General features: G+C 38.3%; 1 protein-coding gene across 1 annotated transcript in view; it reads left to right on the top strand.

Moving 5' to 3' along the window:
* The window catches only part of BCAS3 (BCAS3 microtubule associated cell migration factor), a 514,534-nt gene that overhangs the window by 196,686 nt on the left and 292,926 nt on the right, over positions 1–24,922 (top strand). The window contains exons 17-18 of the mRNA XM_053454572.1: positions 13,829–13,873; positions 23,913–24,037. Coding sequence (XP_053310547.1) covers positions 13,829–13,873; positions 23,913–24,037 — 170 coding nt within the window. The remainder of the gene's footprint in view (positions 1–13,828; positions 13,874–23,912; positions 24,038–24,922) is intronic.

Below are 24,922 nucleotides of genomic sequence, written 5' to 3' on the forward strand. Positions count from 1 at the left end.
ACACAGCCAATAAGTAGTACAATACTGGTGCCAAAATATAATTAAGGCTTCACTCAAGAAAAAAAAAGGGTTCTAGTGTTTCCCCTCTGTCACAGTCTCGACAGTAGAATGGGATATAAAATATTTCCATTTCTCCTCAGCATCTGTCAGGAAACGGTTTTGAATACAGTTTTCACAAGGCATATATCCTGTTTGCATGGCCAACTCTTCCAAGTTGCTCTGAGCTCACACTCTGGGATTCTGGATAATAGCACGGTGAAAACACTTTGTATGTGTAGGAGCGGCGTGTTCCTTCACCTATTATGTCTTGGCAACGCTTTTAATCACTTTTATATCTTGGAGCCTAGCTGTAACCAAGCATGGTTTCGTATCAGAAAGTGAAAGGTCACATGGGGATAATTGGATCTGAATCATCAATTTGGTATTATATTCACATTTCGACATGCATAAAACTCTCACAATCCATATATGACAATATGTTCTATTCTTTATGATACCCTCTTAGCATCCCAGTCTGTTTAAGAGGTTAATGAAACATATAAGGAAGAAAGCCCCTATTTTTTTCTCCTACTGTATGTTCTAATAAATCTATCTTAAGTGATGAAATATTTTGAGACTGTTGTAATGAAAATTAACATGGAGCAATGATCTATTTAGAGAGATTTAAGAGAAACGCCTAAGAACCACAAATCCTGGCATGCAGAAGATGGCCAAATTGAGACGGCAGCCTTAACTTAAGCCTCCAGGGGGCAAAGCGTGTGCTTAACATATTTAACATCTGCCCTCATATTTCTAGAAACACATAGCAGTGGAAGTCTGTACACTGTAATATTTCGACAGGACAGAGACCATCTGCTGCACTCTGAGAAGTGTAGGAGGCATGCGTTAGTACAAATGGCAAAAGACAGATGTATTTACACCTACTTGGTCAGCACCTTTGAGCAGTGCTGGAAGGAAACAGGCACTTTTTCGTGAAAAGCAGCTGCTTAACCCTGTAATTGTGATGAAATGTGCATGAAGGAACGGCTGGGAACTGACAGGGCATTGCAACTGCCTGGCTATCCAAAATCTTTCTTATTCATTTTCTATGGCCACTTCCCGAAAGTAGGTTAGACTATTACTGGACAAAATGTGCCTTATTTTTTTAGGGATTAGGTGACCTGTATTTTAGAGTTTTTGACTGCCATACACACTTATTTCCCCTGTAACTACCTATGAATTTTTATTTATTTGTCTCAAGAGGCAGATATGGGAATAGCTTTTGTAAATTATACCTATTAGAGCCCATTTCGCATAGACTTCAGTGCATTTTACTACATGCAAATTGGTGAAGACATCCTTTAATCATTGGCGTTAGAAAATAAGACTTCCGTCTCATTTAGCCAACTGCCAGACTTCCTCGATGAAGCCCCTCTGGTGGTGGAACCTGTGTTGAGGACTTTATATTCTGCCACTAGCAATGTTATATAGTCCAATGATTAAAAAAAAATATGTGCTCTTTGTATTTACTAGAAATAATGAGTAGACTTTTACAAATTTTAATTTGAATGAAATTTGCCAATTTCTTCAAACGAATGAGGCGGAACCCCCAAAAACGAAACAAAACAAAGCAAAATGCTCCAAAATGTTGTTAGAATGGTTCTTTCACTCTCACTCAGGCTCTTACACTATCATCGCATTCTCTCACACTCTTATTCATTCTCTCTCACGCTTTTATACACTCACACTATCATCATATTCTCTCACACTATCATCGTATTCTCTCACACTATCATCGTATTCTCTCACACTCTTATTGAGTCTCTCTCACATTTTCTCTGAATATGTCCCTACCGTCACCGCCGACCACTTCCTTGTCCGTGTCTCCTTGTCGCGAAGCTTAGATTTTTCTGTTTCATCTTCTTGTTTTCCTGTGTTTTTTTTCTTTATACGATGCTCTATGGACATGGCCTCCTGGTGAGCGTCAGTAAAAAGACATTTTGCCAGGCTGGGTAGAGGGTGTTCTCAAAGGCTCCACCCTTTTCCGGAAGTGCACCAAGAGGCCAGAATAATTCTGATAGATTTACTGAGAAAAAGAAGTGTAGAAAAACGTCTCTTTCTCAGCAAATCTGTCTTCATTAGGGTGTGCCTGGAGGCTCTGTCTTATTGCGGAAGTTCACCAGGAGGCCATGTCCACAGAGAAGCAGATGAAGAAAGAAGACAGAAGCTCAAGAAGATGCAAGAGAAGAAGCGGTGCTGCAGGACAAGGAAGCGGTTGACAGACAAATTAAGGAGACATTCAGAGAGAGAGAGAGAGAGAGAGAGAGTGAATGAAAGTGTAAGAGAATATGAATAAGAGTGTGAGAAAGCGTGAGTGAGAGTATGAGATAGCATGAGAAAGTAAATAAGGGTGAGTGGCAACAATTTGTTTCCAAATGTAAATTGCCCTCCAATTTTTATGAACTGGAAGTGCAGGAAACAAAACTTTGCCTGAATCGTTTTTGTCCACTTGCACAAGTCTAATAACGTGTGTGCCTGAATATGACTCCATGCATGCATTAAAAAGTAAAAATACATTTTTGGAAACTGGACTATTCCTTTAGCCCAATTGTAAAAAATAAATGGAGTGTCTCACATTTTACATTTTAAGGATGCTTACTGTGGATTACTGTTAAGGGATATTTGTTTTGTAATGGGGGGATGGCTTTTCATTCTTATGTCCTGTGCAATGAGAACAGTTTAGAACAAACCACAAACTCGGTTCTTCCCTTGCCAATCCCACTGAGGTGCAGTTAATTATAGGTGAAAGGAGGTAACTTAGTTTCAAGGGGGTTATGTATGCAGATGGGGAAGTTGGATTTAGAGCCAAGAAAGCATATTTGTAATGTCTGTTGTTTTAGCACAGTGGACAGGATTCTATTATGGTAGCATATAAAAACATTTTCTGTTGGGGAGGGGTAGGATTCTCATAACTTATTAATAAATACTAATACCATCACCAAAAGTAGTTTTAGCTTTTAAAGGGGAACTGTCATATTCCAGATTAAACCCTCAGATCTATCCATGGGTGTCTGCTGGATATTTTCCAAGGGGAAAGATATATACCTTATCTTCTCCCCATTGCCTACCTTTGTTTGCTCAGGAGAGGGGCTTCCTGGTGGGAAGAAAATGTTACCCATTTATAGGAAAGATTATTTGACCATGTTAGTAGTAGCTAACCATCCAGCATGAACTTTGGTTTACAATAGGTGAGGTGGTAAGGATTAGCCACAACTATCCCAGTCTACAATTCCTATGGTGTTCAGCCAGTAATGGCTGACTGTATATCATGGAAGCTGCAGTCAACACTAAAAAATAGTGTGTAGCATAGGCCACCACAACTCCAGTCTATAACTACAATTCCCACGAAGTTCAGTAATATGGCTGGCTGAATATTATTGTAGACACAGTCAACAAAAGTTGTACTGTAGTCCTTAGTGTAACCCCCTACTATTCCTGTACAAATCAACTAGAAATGTTGCTGCTCAACATCATGGAAATTACAGTCAAGAAAAGTTAAAGTTGTGTGGCTCTGTGATGCCAGCTAACATTCTAAGGTATTACAAAAAAGAAATAGTTAGAGGGTAGTAAAAAGGGGCATAGAGGCTCTAACCAAAATAGGACACTTGGTAGTTTTGCAGCAGTTATGGTCCCCTGACTACCAGATTTTCTTTCTGCTTCTCTCTCTCCTACTGGTGCTCCAGTGGTTCTCTCTGAATTTCCAAGGTGAGACAAGTGCCAACTTTTGATGCCCCCCCGATGCCCATCCTCTTCGGTTTTTCTCCTGTGTTGTATGGGACTGGAGATTTGCATGCAGTCTGCCAAAACAATGTATGCAGAATCCAGTAAGCTAGTTACAGCTGTCTACATGGGTTGACAGTAAGATTTAAACAAAGGCTTTTTCTATGGAATGGTGGAAAATAGAGAGACATTTGCATGCAGTGTCCCTACTATAGCTTTGTTGAAGGCATATTCTGGCAATTCTGAATCAAATAAAAGTAGTACCTTAACTGGAATGGAATTTGAAGAAGAGGCCTCAGGTCCTGAAAATATATGTGACTGTTGTTTTTTTCTACATTGACCAAATTAAAAATATTGACTTGGGACACTTGTGTTGGGAGCTATAACAGCAGACGGAGAGGGGCAGGACCAGCACCTGAAGTGGCTGTGTCAGGACATGGTCAATCGTCCACCTTTACAGGAAAACTCAACTGTATTGTAAGGTGGCAACGGGGAGCTAGAGTGGCGGTCTGTGCTGCGAAAGCACTGACCTTCATTGATTTTACAGCATCTTGGACCAGTGATCCCAACTGCCCACAAAAGCAGGATGGTGGAGCAGCTAACCAGGACAGCTTGACAGTGCCCAAAAATTGTGAATGTCCCATGAAAACTGTGACTGTTGGGAGGTATGCTATAGCCCTACTCAGATCTAAATGTTCATTTTCTTTATTGAAAAAAACTAATTTATCCATTGTTCATCTTAAATTTAATATTTATTCCTTTTATAATAGGATCAGATTACTTCTACTTTGTGTCCAGTATTAACATTCCTTATATTTTTTGTGTTAGTAAATTTGAGTAATTGTTTAGGGTTGCACTTAGTTTGCCTGGCAGTAATAGTTTCATTTGCTATTGTAACTGATTGGATTGCATTTTTTTCATGATTAGTCCCTTTTCAAAATCCATTGATGATCCCTGTTTTCTGTTTTAAGTAGATTAAAGGCCTGCTTCCTCCTTGCATTATGATTGAGCCACATTGGTCTTGATTGATTTATTTTGCAGTTTTTCCCGAATGGTTCTTGGTATAACGATGCAGCAATATTGTAAATGGTTATTGTGTTGCATATTATTAAGTTACAAAACTCATAGTTTGTTTTATAAACTTGATATTGACTGAGATTCCAAAATGGCCGCTGAATGTGTCCTATCATCAATGTCCCTTTTTATTGACCTTTTAAACTTTTAAAGGACTTACATGATTTTTCTTTGTTTTGAGATCTATTGTATGGTATTCCATCATTTGAAGCAGTAAGCTACTGTATATGTCATATAATCTTAAAGTTTAAAAAACTTGAAAAAAAACATTGGGTATAACTTTTTAAGGCATATATTCATAGAATAATAAGAGACCCATTGACCATGAGAGGGCTTAGACACAATGCAAGAGTTGACCATTCATGTCTGTCAAACCAGCTTCAGGAAGTGGGATATGTGTTGGTATCACGTTTCATCCACATTTTGATTTCAGAGCAGTGACATTCCAGAATATTAGAGTTACTAGCATTCTATTCGTTAGCACCGAAACATACAATACTGTTCAGGAAAGGACGGACATATCACAATTTCACTTTGCTCTTCTCAAAGTTTGGCAGCTAACAAGAAGTTTATGTTAGTGAAATTCTATCCACATACGAAGAGGCAAAAAAAACAAAACAGATAGACTCTGTGATCTTGGATCGAGGCTTAGATTTTATCATTTTAATTTTTCCCATCCTAGGTACTATTTGTTCAGAACATCCTCTGTGTCTGTTTGAAGTTTTTTTTTTGTGGGAAGTTAATATATTCCAGACTCTTTTGTTTGCAAATAAAAGTGACTTCCCCCCTTTCCATTCATACCTTGCGATAAGAATAATGATAGCAATGAAAAGATTAAGGTACCTTACGGAAGTTAATAAAATAAAATACGTATAAGGGTAATTCAGCTGAGACAACATTCTGATAACTGTTCGCCATTAGGCTTATTGGTTTTGGGCATACATGTTATACTCAGCTTTTGGTATGTGGCTCCATCTGAAGTTATTGAATATCCAGGGTGCCCAAACTGCTTGCGTGTCTTTCAACTTACATGTTATACACATTGCATTGGAGAAAACTGCATAATACACTCTACATAACTTAACCATTAATTGCACTTGGCCTGAAGTGTTTTCATTAAAAAATATGACTGAGGCATAATTAAGTTAGAGTAGGGAGAACAACACCTTTAAATAACAAATATAAATAATTTGTCTATATTTTACTGAATGTTGAGTCCAGAAAGTCCAGAATTTCAGAATCTCAGTTTTTTACAGAAATCTCATGGTGAGTGGTTTAGCCTAGGGTTAGTGGTGCCTGGGTGCAGTATTTTTTCAGCACTTCCCCGTAACTAAAACTCACACACATACTCGCGCTAACATCATTACCACCCTTAGCTCTCTCTCTCTCTAGCTCTAGACTTATCCCTGATACTCTAACACTATACTTTACACATACACGCTGTGACAAACCCTATAGCATAAGGGCCATACATGTCACTTTTAGGGGTCCTAAGCACAGTCCTCTAGGGCAATCAGAGTCAGGAACAGCAGCTTTGAACAAAACAGCACTTTATTCTTAATTGCTGAAACCCCAAAAACCAAATCATAAAAATAAAACCTAGCTCCCAATTGGAGCCCTCTCTAACTTAACTATGCTGGTCTAGACTGACCAGCCTAATCACCCACTACCTCAACCTCCCAGCCAGACCCAGCTACGCCAGGCTCTGGAAAACCTCCCCCAGACAACACACAAAATGTCCAGGCAGGTATTGCCTCACTTGGCTCAGGGATTGTCTTCTTCAGGGCCTCTCCTTGCCCTGGGAGCACAGGGAACCTCCTCTTCCCCCAACAGTCTCCCTGAGTATCAGGCTCCAGGGGTTTTTAATGTCCAGCACCTGTGCCTGATGCCGGCCTCATAGAAATCCCGGACCGGATCCTGCAGACTTCTTGCCTCCTGGAAAACCCGGCATGGAATTTCCACAGCATGGGGAAACGGAGCATTGGCCCACCCTGCTCTCCAATTGCTCCACCCCAGGGACCCATATGTATAATTTGCATAGCAGCTGTACCCAGATGCCATGCCAATCAACTCCCTGGGGTTCACAGTCTCACAACGCATACATACATACATACACACACTCACTTTAACACCAGAGACTTATACATACATGCATACATTCACACCCACCCACCCACTATGTTTTGTTTGCATCCAACTCACAACCTATTGAGGAACAGATGACATATCCCTGTGTTCCACTCTTTAATAGAGTGTGTGGCAGTCACATGGGTATTGTGATTGATGCCCATGGCACAGACCCCGATCAATTCTACAGCTCGGACGGACGTACCGGGGAGGTCCTTTGTGAGTGGCAGTGCTCACAAACCAGCTCTGTCCCACACAGGAGACAGTTAATATAGAAAAGGTATAAGTTCATCTTGAAGTCATGTAGTAGTTCACTAAACCTAAGGGGCACTCGTGCTGCCATCTTACTTCATAGTATTATGCATTTAGTGCAAAGCCTTCAAGCACCATCATGTGAATTGTCTCAGTCATCTTCACAATGCACTATTGTTGAGTTCTCTGAAATCTTAACAATTGTGTTTTATCACATCTAAAATATATGTATTATCATGTCTAAAATATTATTGAGTTTTAGCAACAGTAATCTCTTTCCCCAAGCACATGCTCTCATGCTCATATTTAAAACCTAATATTTCACCCCCAATATCCCTAAACAGCATGAGTCAAATTTTGTTTGCTTTATTAATATGGTTATTTCTTTGTTTAATTTGTGGGTATTATAAACAGTGGGGGGAAAACACACAGTGTTTTTCAAAAATGAAAATTTTGATATTTTCTAAAAAGTACTGGTGATTTTAATGACAAAAAGTGTAGCCGTGTGCGCCTAGTCCAAGCAATTGCTGCAAAGAGCACACTTAGCTTACTGTACAGAGTACTGCTCTTCGTTAGCAATTGTAGTGTGTGAATAGAGGCACAGCTGGGGGAATTACAACATGGAAAACGGTAATGTTCTGCTTAGGCCAGACTTGGATCGTGTTTGGCGTGCTGCCCACTCATCATCTCTGTCAATTGGTGCCTGCTTTTCAAAGGGCTGGAGTTATGAAAATACCGCACCAGAGCACAGATTCAGCCATCAGAGTCGCAGTAACATAAAACAAAGCTGTGATCATGGAAACGAAAATATGGCTTTCAAGCCAAATCAAGTCCTTGGAACGCTTTTATTTTTTATGTATTTATTTATTTATTTATTTGTATTTGTTTGGCTGCAATTTAGTCGTCAGAGCTGAGCTGCAATCACTAACTGCATCCTGGATTTGCTTTTTCCCCCCACTCTCATACTCTTTTATGGCTCATTCTCCCTTCATGGAAAGAATCTATTTGTAACGGATTAAAAAAAGGTACAAAAGGGGAAGCTTTTTTCATTGTCCCTTTAAGTAGATGTTAAGTGCTGGGTTTCTTTTGAAAGAAATGAGACAAAATCTCTCCTTAACCCTTTTTAACCTTGTTACAACCTCTCATTCAAGTTGTGTAGCCCATATTATTGAGAAAGGAGTGTTGTTTACTTGGCCTTTAAAAAAAAATCAGTGTTGAATTAAAAGGTTCATCAAAACAAAAGATTTTAATTTCTTTACACAATGTCCTAGTTGTATCAATAGGCAGTAAATAGATTGTTTATTATATGGTATTACTTGTGAATATAATTCATTTAGGCAAATATTGATAGCATTAGAAATAAAAATTGTCAAATTACAAGAACAATAAATATAGGCACAACAGTTCTTCCAAATGAGCCAACCTATGTACAATTTCAACATATATCTCCCCAGTCCATCATACAAATGTGATAATGAAAGCCATGCCATTGTGGGAATTCTCAGTCATGTTGAAGGAGGCACTATGTGTTCTTCCGCAGGTAGCATAAAGTGGAATAGAATCCGTAGATATGCGTATTTATTCTTTGAGTGTGTACTCTATTGTGTGGTCCTTAGGCTCCAGAGTTATTCGTAGAGTATGTGAAACTGTAGGTACGTACCAAGCTGCCGTTAATGCCAAAGAGGTGTTTATGAGGCTCAGTCGAGGTGGGGAGCATATCGGGCAGGAACAGCGCAGCTGACAAGTTGCTCTGGTTTCCTGCTCTAGGTGCAATGTGCATAGTTCTCGGGTGAGATGTGTAGCATTAGATGAAGAGTGAAGTGGAAAGAGCCATGCTTGGGGAAAACCTTGTAACACCAGGACAGCTCTGAATATCTCAGTAAGCAGAGAGTGAGAGAAACAACTTTTTTTGTCTTGTCAGCAATAGGCATAAATACTAGTATATACGGCCCATATTTTTAATACTTGTCATTGCAACTAATGAAAAGTTCCATATGATTGGACCATCCCATTGGTTAATATAGTTTACATTTTGCAGAATCACTTTCAGCTCCATCGTGGGTTATGCTGAAGGAGCAATACCTAGGCAAAGTTCTAAGTGTCTCCTCCCTCCTCTCCCTTAACTTGTTACATATCTTTCTTCCTCATTACACTTTTCTCTTCCTTGACCTTTTCCCTCCCATCCCACCTTCCTTTTCACCTTCTCCCCCTCCCTTTTTTGTTTTCTTTCTCTTGCTTCTTATGTTGGCAATGCAACCCATACTTTCTCAAAGAATGTTGAGGTGGTGAGAAATATACGTGGTATATTCTTTTTTGATTCGGAAACAACATTCAGAGGTTCCCAAAAGAGGAAAATCTCCCCACAATGTTCAAAATCAGAATTGATCCCTCAAGCTAAGGAAGAAGACTGAGAAGTAGCAGCAGTAGTAGGGCATGTGGCCTGGGCAGGCACTGGTAGATAAACACATACAGTCCCTTGGTCCAGGACTGAATTTTCACAATATTCAAAAAGAACTTATCCCCAAGATTCAAGAAGGAGACAGAAGAGAGGCAGCAGGATACTATGCCTGTACAGCTATCTAACCACTTGAATACGGACAGAATTTCCCCAATTTCCCCTAAATATGATCCCCCCAGAGTAAGGAAGGAGACAGAGGAGCAGCAGTAGGCCACTGAGTCGGGGCAAGCAATATTAAAAAAATCAGAATTGATCCCTCATGGTAAGGAAGAAGATTGAGAAGTAACAGCAGTAGTAGAGCGTGTGGCCTGTGCAGGCACTGGCAGATAGACACTTAAACCAACAACTTGGTGCAGGACTTAATTTCCACAATATTGAAAAAACCTAAACGAATTGGCCATCCCAGAGTAAGGAAGAAAATTGTGGAGCAGTAGTAGGGCTAGTGGCCTGGACATGCACTGGCAGATAGACACATGGAAACCCTTAGTTCATGACAGAATTTCCCCAATATTTGAAGAATCAAAAGAACTGATCCACCAGAGTAAGAAAGTAGATAGAAGAGAAGTGCTGGATAGTTTGAATATTGAGTAACCAAATTTGGTCCGATTGGCTTTCTAGAAAACCATCTTCTCCACCAGCTGCGGGGAGTGCTGTGTTCTGTGTGGGTTGTTGTTGCCTGTCAAAACTCTCTTGCTTTGGTGAGCATGAAAGCAGCTGCTGTCTGCTAAGGAGAAACCTGGCCAGATAAAAGCTTTCTGTTCCTAATAACTTAGAGGGTCTGTAGAATTAGGTAGTGGCAGCTTTGACTATTTTAGAGGCACCCAACAAAGTATCAAGGGCTGCTGAAGTTCCAGTGGATCTAGTGCTGCTGCTGTGCAAGGATGCAAGGGATTGGGAATTGGACATGCGAGATCCCTTGGATCACAGAGGGTGACCATGTACTCTGAAGTGTCTATGATGGCTTGCATGCGACCTAGCAGCATCCCTATCAGCCTTCTAATCAACATTTCAACCTCAACATCTAACCTGTCCCTCAGGAAGACCTAATTTTGTTCCAGGAAGTCATGCAGTTTTTGTTAGTAAGTAGAGGGATGACCTGGCAATGCTCTGACTTAAATTCTTAGTCACATCCCTAAATGGCTTCAGGACCGCCACCACTTGCCCTAATAATGTCCGTTTCCCTGTCCCAGAGGCAGCAAAACAAAAAGTATTAAATAGTTATATTCCAATAACTTCTGCTAACATGCTTTCACAAAAATATCTGTATATTAATGCAAACCTACATAACGAAAAGAAATGTGATTTGAAACTTTAATTTCCAGTACATTTTTGACATTTGTTTGACAAACCAATTTGACAGACATCTGTGCTGTACACTAGTGCAATGGTCTACACAGATAATAGGACTGCCCTTCCATGTGCTGACAGCACCAGATGGTCATGTTTGACAATGCTCATGTCACAATGAATGGGCTTTGGAAATAATATTGTCACAATTATTAGAATGACACTTAGCTAGCCATTCATACTAGAAGCACACACGGACTGAACACACATGTATGCAGAGGTCTCCACCCTTTCCTGTAATGAATACAGCTCACTTTAAACATTTTAAGATTTAAGTGTGCATACCACAATATGTGTGTGTGTGTACAATATATTGCATTATTCATGTACTACTACTTAATGACATTTATATTGTTTTTTTGTTTTTTTTTGGTGAATAAATCTGACATGGTGTAATATGTCATGTGTTGTTGTTTACCTATTTTGTTAGACCTACTAAGGATCAGATGATTGTTTTTATGTCCCGACTATTGTCCTGACTATTTAATGATATCACTATTGAAATAAATATAATCAGAAATGCAAAGCTGGTAAGCATTTTTGAAGAAGAATTACTGCCAGATTACTGCAATTTTTAAACAGTGGACATCCTTATTTATCTTTTGTATCATGGACAAAATTAAAATCCAAAGAAAATTATTCATGATTAGTTATTTACATTAAAAGCTAACTGTACTGTACCCAAAAGCTTTCCCCATTAATCTTTGTGTGTGTATATATATATATATATATATATACACACACACACACACACACACACTTTTGTGGAAAAAGTATATTAATTGAATATATATTCAGTTACATATATATACACTTACTGGCTGCTTTATTAGGTACACCTTGCTAGTACTAGGTCAGACCCCCTTTTGCCTTCATTCTTCGTGGCATACTTTCTACAATGTGCTGAAACCATTCCTCTGAGATTTATGGACATGATGGCATCACACAGTTTCAGATTTGTCGCCTGCACATCCACCACCAGTCTGAACCGTTGATACAAGGCAGGATGGATCCATGCTTTCATGTTATTTACACCAAAGTCTGACCCTGCCATCTGAATGTTGCAGCTGTAATCGAGACTCATGAGACCAGGCAACGTACCTCCAGTCTTCCATTGTCCAGTTTTGGTGAGCCTGTGCGATTCTAGCCTTAGTTTTCTGCTCTTAGCTGATAGGAGTGGCACCCGGTGTGGTCTTCTTCTGCTGTAGCCCATCTGCTACGTGTTGTGCATTCAGAGATGGTATTCTGCATACCTTGGTTGTAATGAGTGGTTGTGCGTGAAAATCCCAGTAGATCAGTTTCTGAAATGCTCACACCAGCCTGTCTGGCACCAACAACCATGCCACGTTCAAAGTCCCTTAAATTCCCCTTTTTCCCCATTCGGATGCACAGTTTGAACTACAGCAAGTTGTTTTGACCACGTCTACATGCCTAAATGCATTGAGTTGCTGCCATGTGATTGGCTGATTTGCTACTTGCGTTAACAAGCAATTGAACAGGTGTACCTAATAAAGTGGGCAGTGAGTGCAAATATGAATATATATTTTGTGATATGAATCATTTAATACCAGTTTTGACAACACTGTGTCATTAGTCAAAGACTCAAGGTATAGTACAGGGGCGTCCAACCTGCGGCTCTCCAGCTGCTGCAGGACTACATCTCCCATAATGCTCTTTCAGCTAAGGGGCTGGCTGAGGAGGGTGGGAGATGTAGTCCTGCAGCAGCCGGAGGGCCGCAGGTTGGACAATACCCCTGGTATAATATAATGATTTCTTAGCTCTCTTGTGTAAATAACTCTTTATACGTAGTAAGAAGTAAGGGTTGCAGCACACCTTAACGTCTTGTCCCTGAAATTGTATTTTTATTATTTATTGCATGTTGGAGTTTATTTTGCATGGACTTCAATATATTTTACCTCATGCATATTAGAGCTAGAGTTAGAAAATGAGATGTTTTCGTACGGCTCCCTTTACTGAATTCAGTATATATTAATATGTGAGCATTTTGCAGATCCTCAGTAGCACTTTCATTTAAGTAAATGAAATAACAACCAAATAGTATAAAGCAACTATTACATATTTTTAACAATCTTTTGATTTCAATGTGAACGCTACTGAAGATGTGCATGTGCAAGTATGCGTCCTGCTTTCAGCAGTGCAAGCTCCAGAACTCAATACAATTAACTGGAGTCAATGCAAAAGTATGAATTTAACATGAAAATAGGGCTTGTGCGCTTCTTTGAAACACTTAACACTGAAACACATTTCAGTGTCTTGTGTAGCAACTGATGTGTACCTGTGTACCAAGGCAACCTATGTAACTGAAATTTAGGGCTGGACTAGTTTCATTCTAACATATGTAGTCAATAGCATCAACTTCGAAAAGGCTTCCAAATGTGATTTACATTTACATTTACAGTCACTAATAGCATTATTCCAAATAATTGATAGGTTTACAAATATATCAATAAACCATTAAATATGATCATACATTGTATAACTCTTGTAGCATTTGAAGGCACAAACTCTAGTTTTCATTTTCTCTTCTGTGATTTCAAAAGAACACTCCAAACCCTAGCTATGAAGAAACCCAGAATACACCTTATTGGTGATCATTCTCGCTTCTAAATGGGTTCATTTTGACTTATTTGCCTACGAACACATCCATTTGAACAAATTTGACTTACAAAATGTTTGATAAGTGGGAATGTGTGTTTTCTGAGCGCATTTATGCATGATTAAACTTATATACACTGATAATGAGGTGTTTTTTTTTTTAATTTGTCTTGCCTTTTCCCCCTCCATGTGAAGACCTTACCTGTTTGGAGCAGGATGTTTTTCCATTAAAGCTCCTTGGTAAGTTCTCAATTCAACCCCAGCATGCCTATAATTAATGTTCTGTACTGACTGACAATAACCTGTCTGTTACAGTCTGTTTGGAAACTGCCTGGGTTCATCTCTTGATGGAGGCACCTTATTGTAGTAAAATGACACTTCAACTTATTAGCTGGCCGCAAGCTCATGAGCTCCCTTATGCTTTTTTTATTCATGCGCAAAGAGCGTATAACTGTAATCTTAGGTTGTACATACTCCGAGACTGGGTTCTCATAATCCATTTTCTGCTATGGGAACATCTCCATAACCAATGATGCTTTTCCACAGAGCATCTTCAAATAAATTTGAATATATTTTATTCCACAACTGTTACTATGTAACCAGCGATAAACCCTTATGGCCAATGCTGTAAGCCAGAAGCCATAGTTTGCATGGCTTTTTCCATACCACAAACATAGTTACTATGCCTAAAATAATACAGTGCCATGCTAAATTTATTTGATTAACAACTATCTAGTGTCCTAATTATAGAAGTCATTGGGAATTGGCCTTGATGTAAGTTTCTGAAGACTGGTCAGTTTTCCAAACTGAATGACACTATGAATTTAAAATTGACTGTGAATGTTCAGAAGTAATTAACCAATAGATTAAGGCGGTTGCTTACCATAGAGCTTCTAACTTGCAACATATTCTCATAGTCTAACAAATTATACATGCGTTTGAAAGAGCGATGTACCACATCAAAAGCATGATCTGTTAGCTTTTTGCATGCCCGCATGAATGTACTGTATTTGCTACAAAATAAAAAGCTTTAAAAGGAATGATATGCAATAATACATCTGTTACCTTAAAATATTAAATTTCACAGGGTTTACAGTGGCCAAAGAGGGACACACCTTTAGAATATGACTAATTATTAATTTGTATTTGGTAGTTTACTCAACATATTTTATTCACACAAATATATTAATATGTTTGCCAACAACAATAAACCAAACATTGTGGACTTAATCCACCTAATTTAACAGTTGCCTTAGTTATGTAAATATGCATTCAGAGTGATGGAGATTTTTTATGTTAGTCAGAGTCTTGTCAGGGAACAAAGCCAAGCTGGGGCCTACCCATATTCCATCTACTTGTCAAGCCAGACTCGTCCACCAAATACCAAATATCCTTGCATCCATCTGAGGCATTTGGCAAGCCAGCTCTAGCACAATGCAAAGTTAAATGGTAAAATACTCCACTGTGTAGTAATGTCTGTATAGACGTATGTAACATTTAGTATTTAATATTCTTGTTGGAAATGTTTTGATAACTTTTTTTGAAGTAAGTTTTGTAGTTCACTGCTGCCAGCATAATATCAGGGTACGTATATGTGGCTGCTGGAGCAGTTAGTCAGAATATGTTAGAATCTTTCCACTAAACACCTCATGTAGTGGTCTAGTACATCTTGCCAAACACATTTTTGCGGAGGGACTTTTAATTTTTTTTTATTAAAATGTTAGTTGAAGGGCAAAAAGGTAAAGGTAATGCGTATTGTCTTAATATCGTTAAAATGTTGGCAAATTCAGGAGATATAGTATTGTTTGCAATGTGGCATTAGAAATAACCTTTATAACTTTGTGCTTTGATTTATGGTCTTTTGTATTTAACAGCCTAACCCCACGCAAGTGTCTCTAACTGACCCATGAGCTTGTGCCAGTGACACCAAGTTGTCAGCCAGCAAGATTAAAAGGCACAAATTAAAGATGAATGAGTGTACTACTCTAGAATTTTCAATAATGGGTTGCTCTCCCAAAACTGTTTTGTGGTCATTTTTAAACTTAAGGGTGGCTGAGAAGTAAAATATGATAACCGTTAAAGCGCCTACACAGACATTATAGTGGAAGGAAACAAGAGTTTGTGTCCTTTTGCCTCCCAGAGCATGTTATTTTCATTATGGTTTTAGGAAGGACTGTGATTATGACGGCATAATGACTGGAAATTTGACAGTTTATTGCATGTTGTGCATGAGCCTTCACAGAATGTTAGCTGAAGAATCTCTTTGATGTCCCACCAGGGGACTGGAAGAGGACCATTGTTCAGTGGTTTGGTTGTAACACCAGGCACATCTGTATGCATGCAATTTTAACAGACTTTCAGAAAGTGGGTAAATCTTTTGAGAACATTGTTTTAGCTCCTAAGTGCATTGTAAGCTAAACTGCTTCTGAAATGCCATATTTTTATTTTTGTTTTTAAGGATTAGGTGTTCAATTTTGCAAATGAAGTTTCCAAATGTTACTACAAACTATGTCTAAGCTATGAAAACTAAAGTTTTCATTAAGGATATTGTTCTGTCTGTGAAATCAATGGCAGATATACAAATAACCACAGACAAGGAATAACTTTTTTACCTGATGGATGTCTCTGGAAGTGACGGAGTGGCACTTCAATCCTATCAATGTGCTTGCATTAGTTTGTACCTTGAGTGTGCGGAAGTCTTGGGTACACAGTGTTGCTTCAGCAAGCAGTGCATGTACTTGCAACAACCTTCATGTGGGACTGTCCCTAAGGGGCTGCAGTATGAGGGGTTTACTCACTAAAGTGAGATGTGAAAATTCTAGAGTAGTACATAGAGTTGCGTTTTAGCTCATTTGACTTCACTATTCATTATAAAGTGCCAGTCCCAATGAGCTTCTGCGGTAGGAAGAGCTTGGTTTGCCCTGTATAATGTATAGTAAAATGAACGAGACTTTGCCAAGTCTTCATCATTTAATTATACATTATACAAGGCCAGTTCTGCCCTTCATGCTAGATAAACTTACCAGAGTTGACCCTTTATAAGTTTAAATCACAACTCATTTGTTGAAATGAAACAAAACTAAGCATTAGTAGATTATGAATTCCTTGTGATAGGATCATCTTTCTAGATTTTGACGTGCTCATATTATAACCTAAATGTATTAAAAATAACAAGTAAGAGTTTAATTACTAATAATATCTAAACTAATTTTAAGAAATATAAGGGTTAGAACTCCAAAATAAATGTGATTATGTTATGGGTTACCAAAAAAACTAAACGCTTGTAAAATTTGAAAACTTTGACTTAGGTTAGCCATAGATTTGCTAATCCCTTTGAGTCCTTGGCAGTTTTTGTTTTTGAAAGGGCTTTCATGCAGAGCTTTCAACTCCCAAGTTATGCGCAATAAATAATGCCAGAGCATAACATTTTTGCGTCACTGAGTCTTACATGGTGTGTCAGGTGGCTTAGTGGGACTGTAGGAGTATCCCTGAGCAGTGTGCATATAAACTTTACAAATTGTATGTAGGTATTACCTTCTTCCTCTCCTGACCATGACATCACATCAAGCGGAATGATTAAGACAAGAAGAGCATATCAGAGTTGTGTGTAATGTTCGGATTTTGGATAAAAAAAATAAAATATTTTTCTTTAAATGGAAAGAGTTTAAAAATTGTGGATGTTGTTAAGTCATAATCAATGCATCTGACACATGGTTTGCCTGAGCCATTTTCTGAGCATATCCAGTATAACGAATCTCATGGAGAGAAACTTAGGACAAGATCTTTATTTTTCCCAATATAAATAATAAAGAAATTTGATTAACCCCTTAAGGACCGGGCTCATTTTTCGTTTTGTACCCTGTGGGACCGCAGCTGTTTTGACACTTTTGTGGTGCTTGTGTTCAGCTGTAATTTTCTCCTCACCCATTTAGTGTACCCACATAAGTTATATATTGTTTTTTTCAGGACAAGATGGGCATTCTTCGGATACCATTATTTTGATCGTATCATCTTATTTACTATAAAAAAAATAAAAAAAACATGGTGAAAAATAAAAAAAAACACATTTTATGACTTTTATTTGAAAAATCTTTTACTCACCTAAAAAAGCAAGTAAAAAAACTAGCTAAATAGATTCTACTACTTGTCCTGAGTTTAGAAATACCCAATGTTTTTATGTTTTTTTGCTGTTTTTTGTAAGTTATAGGGCAATAAGTACAAGCAGCGTTTTATGATTTCCAAATCTTTTTTAACAAATCTGGTCAGTCTGCCTCCATCTCCTCTTTGGAAGATCTTTGAAGCCGGTTAACTCAATTTAACCCATTCAAACCATATATTTTTGAAAACTAGACACCCCAGGGTATTCCAAATGCTATTATTTTAACCCTTTCCATGCACCAATTATAGAACTACACTTTGTCAAACTTTGTAATAGTATTTTTTTTTTAATTTTTTTTCACACAAATTGTACTTTAGTTATAGATATACAGGTTCTGGTATATGTCACTGTGAAACAACACCCCAATATGTGTTCAGGAACATCTCCTGAGTACAGCGATACCCCACATGCATGGGTTTGTCAGATTGTTTGGCTGGTAAAAGGCTACTTTTGGGGCATGCGTAATCCAGGTGGTCATTTGGTCATTCTGCCTCCATCTCCTCTTTGGAACATCTTTGAAGCGGGTTAACTCAATTTAACCCATTCAAACCATATATTTTTGAAAACTAGACACCCCAGGGTATTCCAAATGCTGTTATTTTAACCCTTTCCATGCACCAATTATAGAACTACACTTTGTCAAACTTTGTAATAGTATTTTTTTTTTATTTTTTTTTCACACAAATTGTACTTTAGTTATAGATATACAGGTTCTGGTATATGTCACTGTCAAACAACCCCCCAATATGTGTTCAGGAACATCTCCTGAGTGCAGTGATACCCGACATGCATGGGTTTGTCGGGTTGTTTGAGATTTAAAATGCCACATTTGGGAAGTGCGCTTTTTTTCTCCATTTTGGTCAGTCTGTACCTATGCCCTATCTTTGAGCTTGGCCACTCCAGTTTACCCCATTAGCCATTTTTTTTATATATTAGACACCCCTTGGGTATTTGAAGTGCTTTTATTTTAACTCTTTGTTGAGATTTTTGAGAAATTTTAGCACTTGCTCAAAATAATAAACTTTATTTTTTTATTTTATTTTATTTTTTTAATACTTTTTTTATATTTTTTTTTACACATTTTGCAATGTACTGGATGGTTCATCTAGTGACATCACTGCATAATTATTTTTAAATGTTAGCACTTTTTTTTATTTTTTTCCATTTTTTATTTATTTATTTTTTTTGAATATTTTACTAATCACATAGTGATTAGAAAGCTGGGTTCCATTCACTTGCATGGTTGAATGCAGTACCTGTATTCAACCTGCAAGTGGAGCCAGAGTTCTCTACAGGGTCTGGAGACCGTCTAGCTAACTCTCTCATCTTTATTGTTTATTTTCCCGGGCCGCCGCCATCTTGCTTGATGGCGAAGATCACCGGCAGCTGCGGCTGTGACCGCTCTCCGGAGCGGTCACAGCCCATCCAAAGGTAAGTGTTTGGTGTCGCTGGATGCCTCCTGATCGAGGCATTCCAGCGACACCATTTAAGTTTAGGAGGCGATCGTCGATCGCCTCCTAAACGCTTTTAAAATGGGCGTCCGCCGCCATACAATGTATGGCGACTGTTGACGCCCCGGGGAGGGGCCAGACATGGCCCCCGATGCCGATCTCGGCGTTACTGAATGCCTCGACATCGAGGCATTACAGTAACGCCGTTTAAGCGAAGAAAGTGATCGTTGATCACTTTCTAAGCTTATTTAATTTTATGACGGTTCAGGACCGTCAAAGGTCATTTAGCGACCTTCATGTCATGACGGTCCTGAACCGGCAAAGGTCGCGAAGGGGTTAAGCATATAACAGGGCAACAGAAAAATAAGTTGTATGCAATAATACACGTACATCCTATACACAAAGTATCAAGAATGTATCAGATGGTATTATAAAGTGAAAGAAAAACAGCATGTATGGTGTTTCCATCTCACAAACAGTTTGGTGCCTTTATCATGACTCAATCCCTTATAAAGTGGCATTTTGTGTTTTGCTTGGTTCATTAAAACTTCCACTGCACGTTGTGAGTTTACCAGTAAGTCTTGTCTTATCTGTAGCATGGTCATTCAAATGTACAATGAAATAGTGAACTAATGTATACATATGAACCAAAATCACTTAAATAACATGATAGCGGTCACTAAGATATGAAACAATACAGCATAAATGTGATTTTTTTTTCCTACCAACAACTTGTGATATATATATAATGGCATTGGATTATCAGGGCCCAATTGAGTAAATGTAAAACCACAAGAAATACCTGGAAAGGTCTGGAGTCCCACAAGGTTCACAGACCACAGTTTAAGTACTTCTGCCTGGGCAGCAGCTTGCACCTTCTTATATTTTGGTGTTTGTATGGAGCCTGTATTGATTATAAAATAATGATATAAGCAAAATACTTATTATTATTACACACATTTGGTTCAAGATGGCAAACCCAATGCTAACAAGGAGAGTCGTATATGTATTTTTTTCAAAGTCATTATAATTAAGTGTGTAACTTGTGAGGTTTGATGAAAGTCCTGGGCTTGGCATTTTGCATAATACCTCAGTGACGTTGTTTTCAGAAGTGATGGTTAACCTTTCCTTTGGTTTTAACATTGGGAATGGTTTACAAAGTGACAGATTAAAGGGGAGGAAACAGAAGAAGGTCACTAGCAGGACAAGGTATCCTGTAATCCTTAATATGGCATTTGCGCATTGTGGACACCTGTATGTGATACCTTTTGCTAATATAATCTGAATTTGTGCAGGACCCGAGATTCCCAAAATATAATGCGGATTATATGGTGCATATGGGCCACAGTCTAGAGAGTAAACTGGTATTTAAAAAAAAAATGAAAGCTGCACCAATTGACTACTAATGAGTGAATAGCATTAGCCTGCTGACTACCTCCTGATACATTTATAATACCAATTGAGACGTTAACAGCGTGGCATTAAGCACTGTATGCTAGCAGTGGACTGAAACGGGGTTCATTTAAAACCTTTTTAAGCACAGTAGTAATTTTGGGCATAAACACTTTTATTAGTAACAAGTCCCACCATAGACATTCCTGAATTCAACGTGAATGAATCACAAAATGATTTAAAATCTGCTATTACACTATGCAAGCAACCATTAGAGTGTTAGAGAAAACCCTTTGTAGCAATTAATCAAAGAGTAATTTATCTGTTCTGTAAGGGGTTTGTGCTAATTCTCTATCTGACTGTATATGCGTTTTCTCTCTGTACATAATATATATAGAGTTTATATTTTTTGTATATATATATATATATATATATATATCTTTATATATCTAAATATATATATATATATATATATATATATATATATATATATATATATGAGTTAGCCACGTCCAACCAATCTACCCAAAGATTTAGGACTCTTGTAAAGGGACAGTCTAATGTGTGCTCTGTGAGTACGACGTCTGTATAAATCACTCCTTTTGCAGTCCTTGAGGACTGTAGATAAACGGTCCTGCTCTATGCGAATGTAGATCTTCCTTAGGTTTGAGACATCTGTTAAAAGGTGATCCAGCCCCTCACTCATCCCATGACAATAAGATTTTTTTGCAATGATGAGCATATGAGCTGGTGTTCCGATACTGACCATGCAGCTAATATTAACATTACCCATGAACTAAATACTTTAGCAAAACAGGAAATAGCAGGCTTGTCTTGCGTGAGAATTTAAGGCACTCTCAGGTATTGAGAGAACTCAGTGACCAATCAAAGCCACATTTGTATTGGTATGAGAAAGTGCCATTCGGTTGTTCTACAGGAATCACTAATTCCAGTTCATGACAAACGCTTAAATCTCCACTTTCTAAATTACATATCCATTACCTTGAATTGGAAAGAAAAGACTGAGGAATTCATAATTTAATATAGTGTTCCAGTGGAAACATTCCAAAATGAAATGCATTTTATGATTCCCATCTAGCCTTTTAATGCTGTGGTGTGTCCCAACACTAGGCTGACACATGAGCATGTAACAATGATTGATTACATGGAACACCCCAGCATCACTGTGTTATGATTCATAATGCTTTTATATCCTTTCTTTTAAACCGTCCTGGTTATTACAAACCAAGTATTATGTTGATCCGCTGCCAAAACGGGTAACTTTAGCCCTTAAAAGATTACCATAGAGCATTCAATTTACAAATAAGATCTTTGCAGGGTACGTGTTTTAACCAATTATGTGCTGAGAGACATGTATCATAAATCAATTTCCCACATGGACTGCATATATTGTAATGCTAGCAAGAGTGTACAGAGGGCATGTGTCTTAATTACAAACAGTAACATTTGTTAAGGAGTGATGTCATGAAGAAAGGAACAAGCCTAGGTACACAAAATTAGGTTACTGTGATGGGAAAGGAGAGAAGCTGAGTGTGAACCTAAATAGAATTTATTTGGCTCATCCGGTTTCTTGTAGAACCCTCTCATCAACACAGGAACCAAAGGAATGGTCCAGCCACCATTGTAATTTCCATTGATGTTATGGTGATAAGACCTCTTTCCACACTTTGCATTTGGATCACTTTTTACTGGCTGTGATAAATATATAGAAATAACACAATACTAGCAATGGTAAATGTTTTAATTAAATGGTAATTACAGTTAATGGTACTGTTTAGCTGCACTTAACATTTTTTCTATTAAAAACAAGATTACTATTACGCTGAATACCAAAACGCTTTCGAAAAATAATGATTATTGCATTTTTCAGGGAATGCTTAATCATCATATAAGACATAAGCAAGCACTATTTAAGTAGCATACTAGAGACAGAAATTGATATTTTAGCTAAGTGGAACAGCAACTTTAAACTAAAAAAAAGATCACTGGCCCACATATTGGACACTTATTAGAGACCTCCCCATTTTATCAACATGTAAATCGGAATTATGGTAAATTTAAAAATGTTGTCTGAACTTCATTTTGCAGTCATTAGATTTGGACAAAAAGGCAACACAGTAGTCACCTAAGTGAAGTTTGAAAAGATAGAGCCACTTAAAGCAATTAAAAAGAAGACCCCTCTGCTGCCAGGACTTCTGGCTGGAGAAGCCCTATGTTTCTGGTGTTCTTTCTGGCTCTTGCTGAAATGCATAGAAGTATATTGCCCTAGCAGTCATATATAGGATACAACAGCCTGTCAGATGGGTTGGTTTATTAGTCTACTTAATAACAATATTCATTAAATCATTACCCCCTATTTAGGTTACTAAAAACAGGCAAGGCATCTGTATAATAAGGCCTATGGTGAGAGGTAGCACGTGGGAGTTGCTTGGTTGCGGGTGGACTGCCCCTGTATCTCTATGCTTTACCACAGAGAGGGTGAGAGGAAGGGTAAAAAAAAAAACAATCAACCCGTCCACTGTGTCCACGGTACAGCTGGCTTCATTATGTAGTCAGTGGTATTAAGAAAAGTTAGGCTTTGATCAAGTTTTCACTATTTTCAGGCTTCTGTTTGCTCAGCTTCTTTAGTGTTGTCAACACCCTATTAAACAGATTTTCATACCAATGACAGGGATAGAAGTCCACTAGAGAGAGTGCTTTGGAGATATAGAAGTATAAGACAAGCTGGAACTGTTGATTTAGAAATACAGTCATTAAGGCCGTGATGTCAGGATGTAAGTATCAGAGCAGTGTTTTAATTGACATCTGGACAGGGACTATAAAGCAAACATGGTCCCTGGTTAACGGAGGCATCTGATCACCCTTCAATAGAGATGCCATCTGTATAATACTTTACTGGAATGCTGGTATTAAATATTACTAAAGCCTTATAAAAGTACTGTGCAAGAATAATATGATTATTATAAAAATACAGATTTGACATTTCTAATGGTCAACAAGAATGTTCTTTTGATTTATTGTATATAGTGTATATTTATTAATCATAATATGTGTTAACCTGTTAAAGAAGTGGGATTTAAATTCAAATGTTTGTCAACTGAATCATGAAATCTTGGCAATGAAAAAAAAACTGAAACGAAGAGACCTATAATTCAGAAAGCTTGACTTTTTACAGTCTAATTCAGTACACAATCTCATTCACAGCTGGAGAGAGAGCTTTAGAATTAACAGTTTTTTATTTTTATTTTGTTTAAAGCAAAGCCAAACCAGCTCCGCAGATTTCCCCAAGTAAATCCATGGGAGGAGAGTTTTGTGTCGCTGCTGTTTTTGGATCTTCAAGGTCCTGGTTTGCCAGCAACCAAAGTATAAAACGAGACAAAGGTCAGTATATACCCCGTTTTTATTCATGATAATGCTAAAACTTATTAAAATTATTACTTTTTGGTCTTTAGTTTTTCTCTTGGAGAATAGCAGTGTCTTTCTCAAGCCCTACATCTCATTGTTCTATACATTCCACATGTCATTGTGTTCATAGATTACCAACTGAGAAATGTGTTGTGGTAAAGTGTATGGGAGAGTGGTTGATGGGATATATATCTCACCTGGTTACCTCAGCCAGGCATGGTAGCAAACCCAGGTGCTCTCAGGTGAGGCTTCCTAAGCTCGTTACTGGGGAGGAAGCCTTAAAAGAGAGGGCTGTTAGGTTTGCAAGGGGAGGGAGAACCTGAATGAAGGAGCAGCTACAGCCAGCGCTGCAGCCCACCAGGTATGAAGCTTTACCCCATACAGAACTGGTTACTTTGCTTTGTGACAGACCTTAGGCTGCTAGAGAGGTATCCTGCTGTTTAGTTAGAGCCGGACAGGCTTATAGTTTGTTTTGTTTACAAGGTGCTCTGTGACTACAACATCTAAATAAACGCGCTTTTACGTTGGAAACCTGTGTGAAACTGTCATTGCCGCCCCATGCGTGAGCTGTCCCCTACAATTGGTGGAGAATGCGGGCATAGTTGTGCTAGGAGCAACGGCAGGACAAAACACAGCATCTGAATTTTGTGGACATTTAAAGGGCCGGAAGCATATGTCCTGAGTGAAGGCTGCAGCACTGTAAGGCCCATCCGGCACAATGGAGGAAGTGATAAAGCAGCTGATACAGGCTAACCTGAGACATGAGCAGGCCTTGGAACAGCAACGGAAGTTTCATGCAGAGGCTTTTCACGCCCAGCAACATGCGCAACAGCAGACTATGGCCCAACAACAGGAAACGAA

Source organism: Spea bombifrons, chromosome 2, assembly GCF_027358695.1.
Source record: "Spea bombifrons isolate aSpeBom1 chromosome 2, aSpeBom1.2.pri, whole genome shotgun sequence".
NCBI lineage: Eukaryota > Metazoa > Chordata > Amphibia > Anura > Pelobatidae > Spea > Spea bombifrons.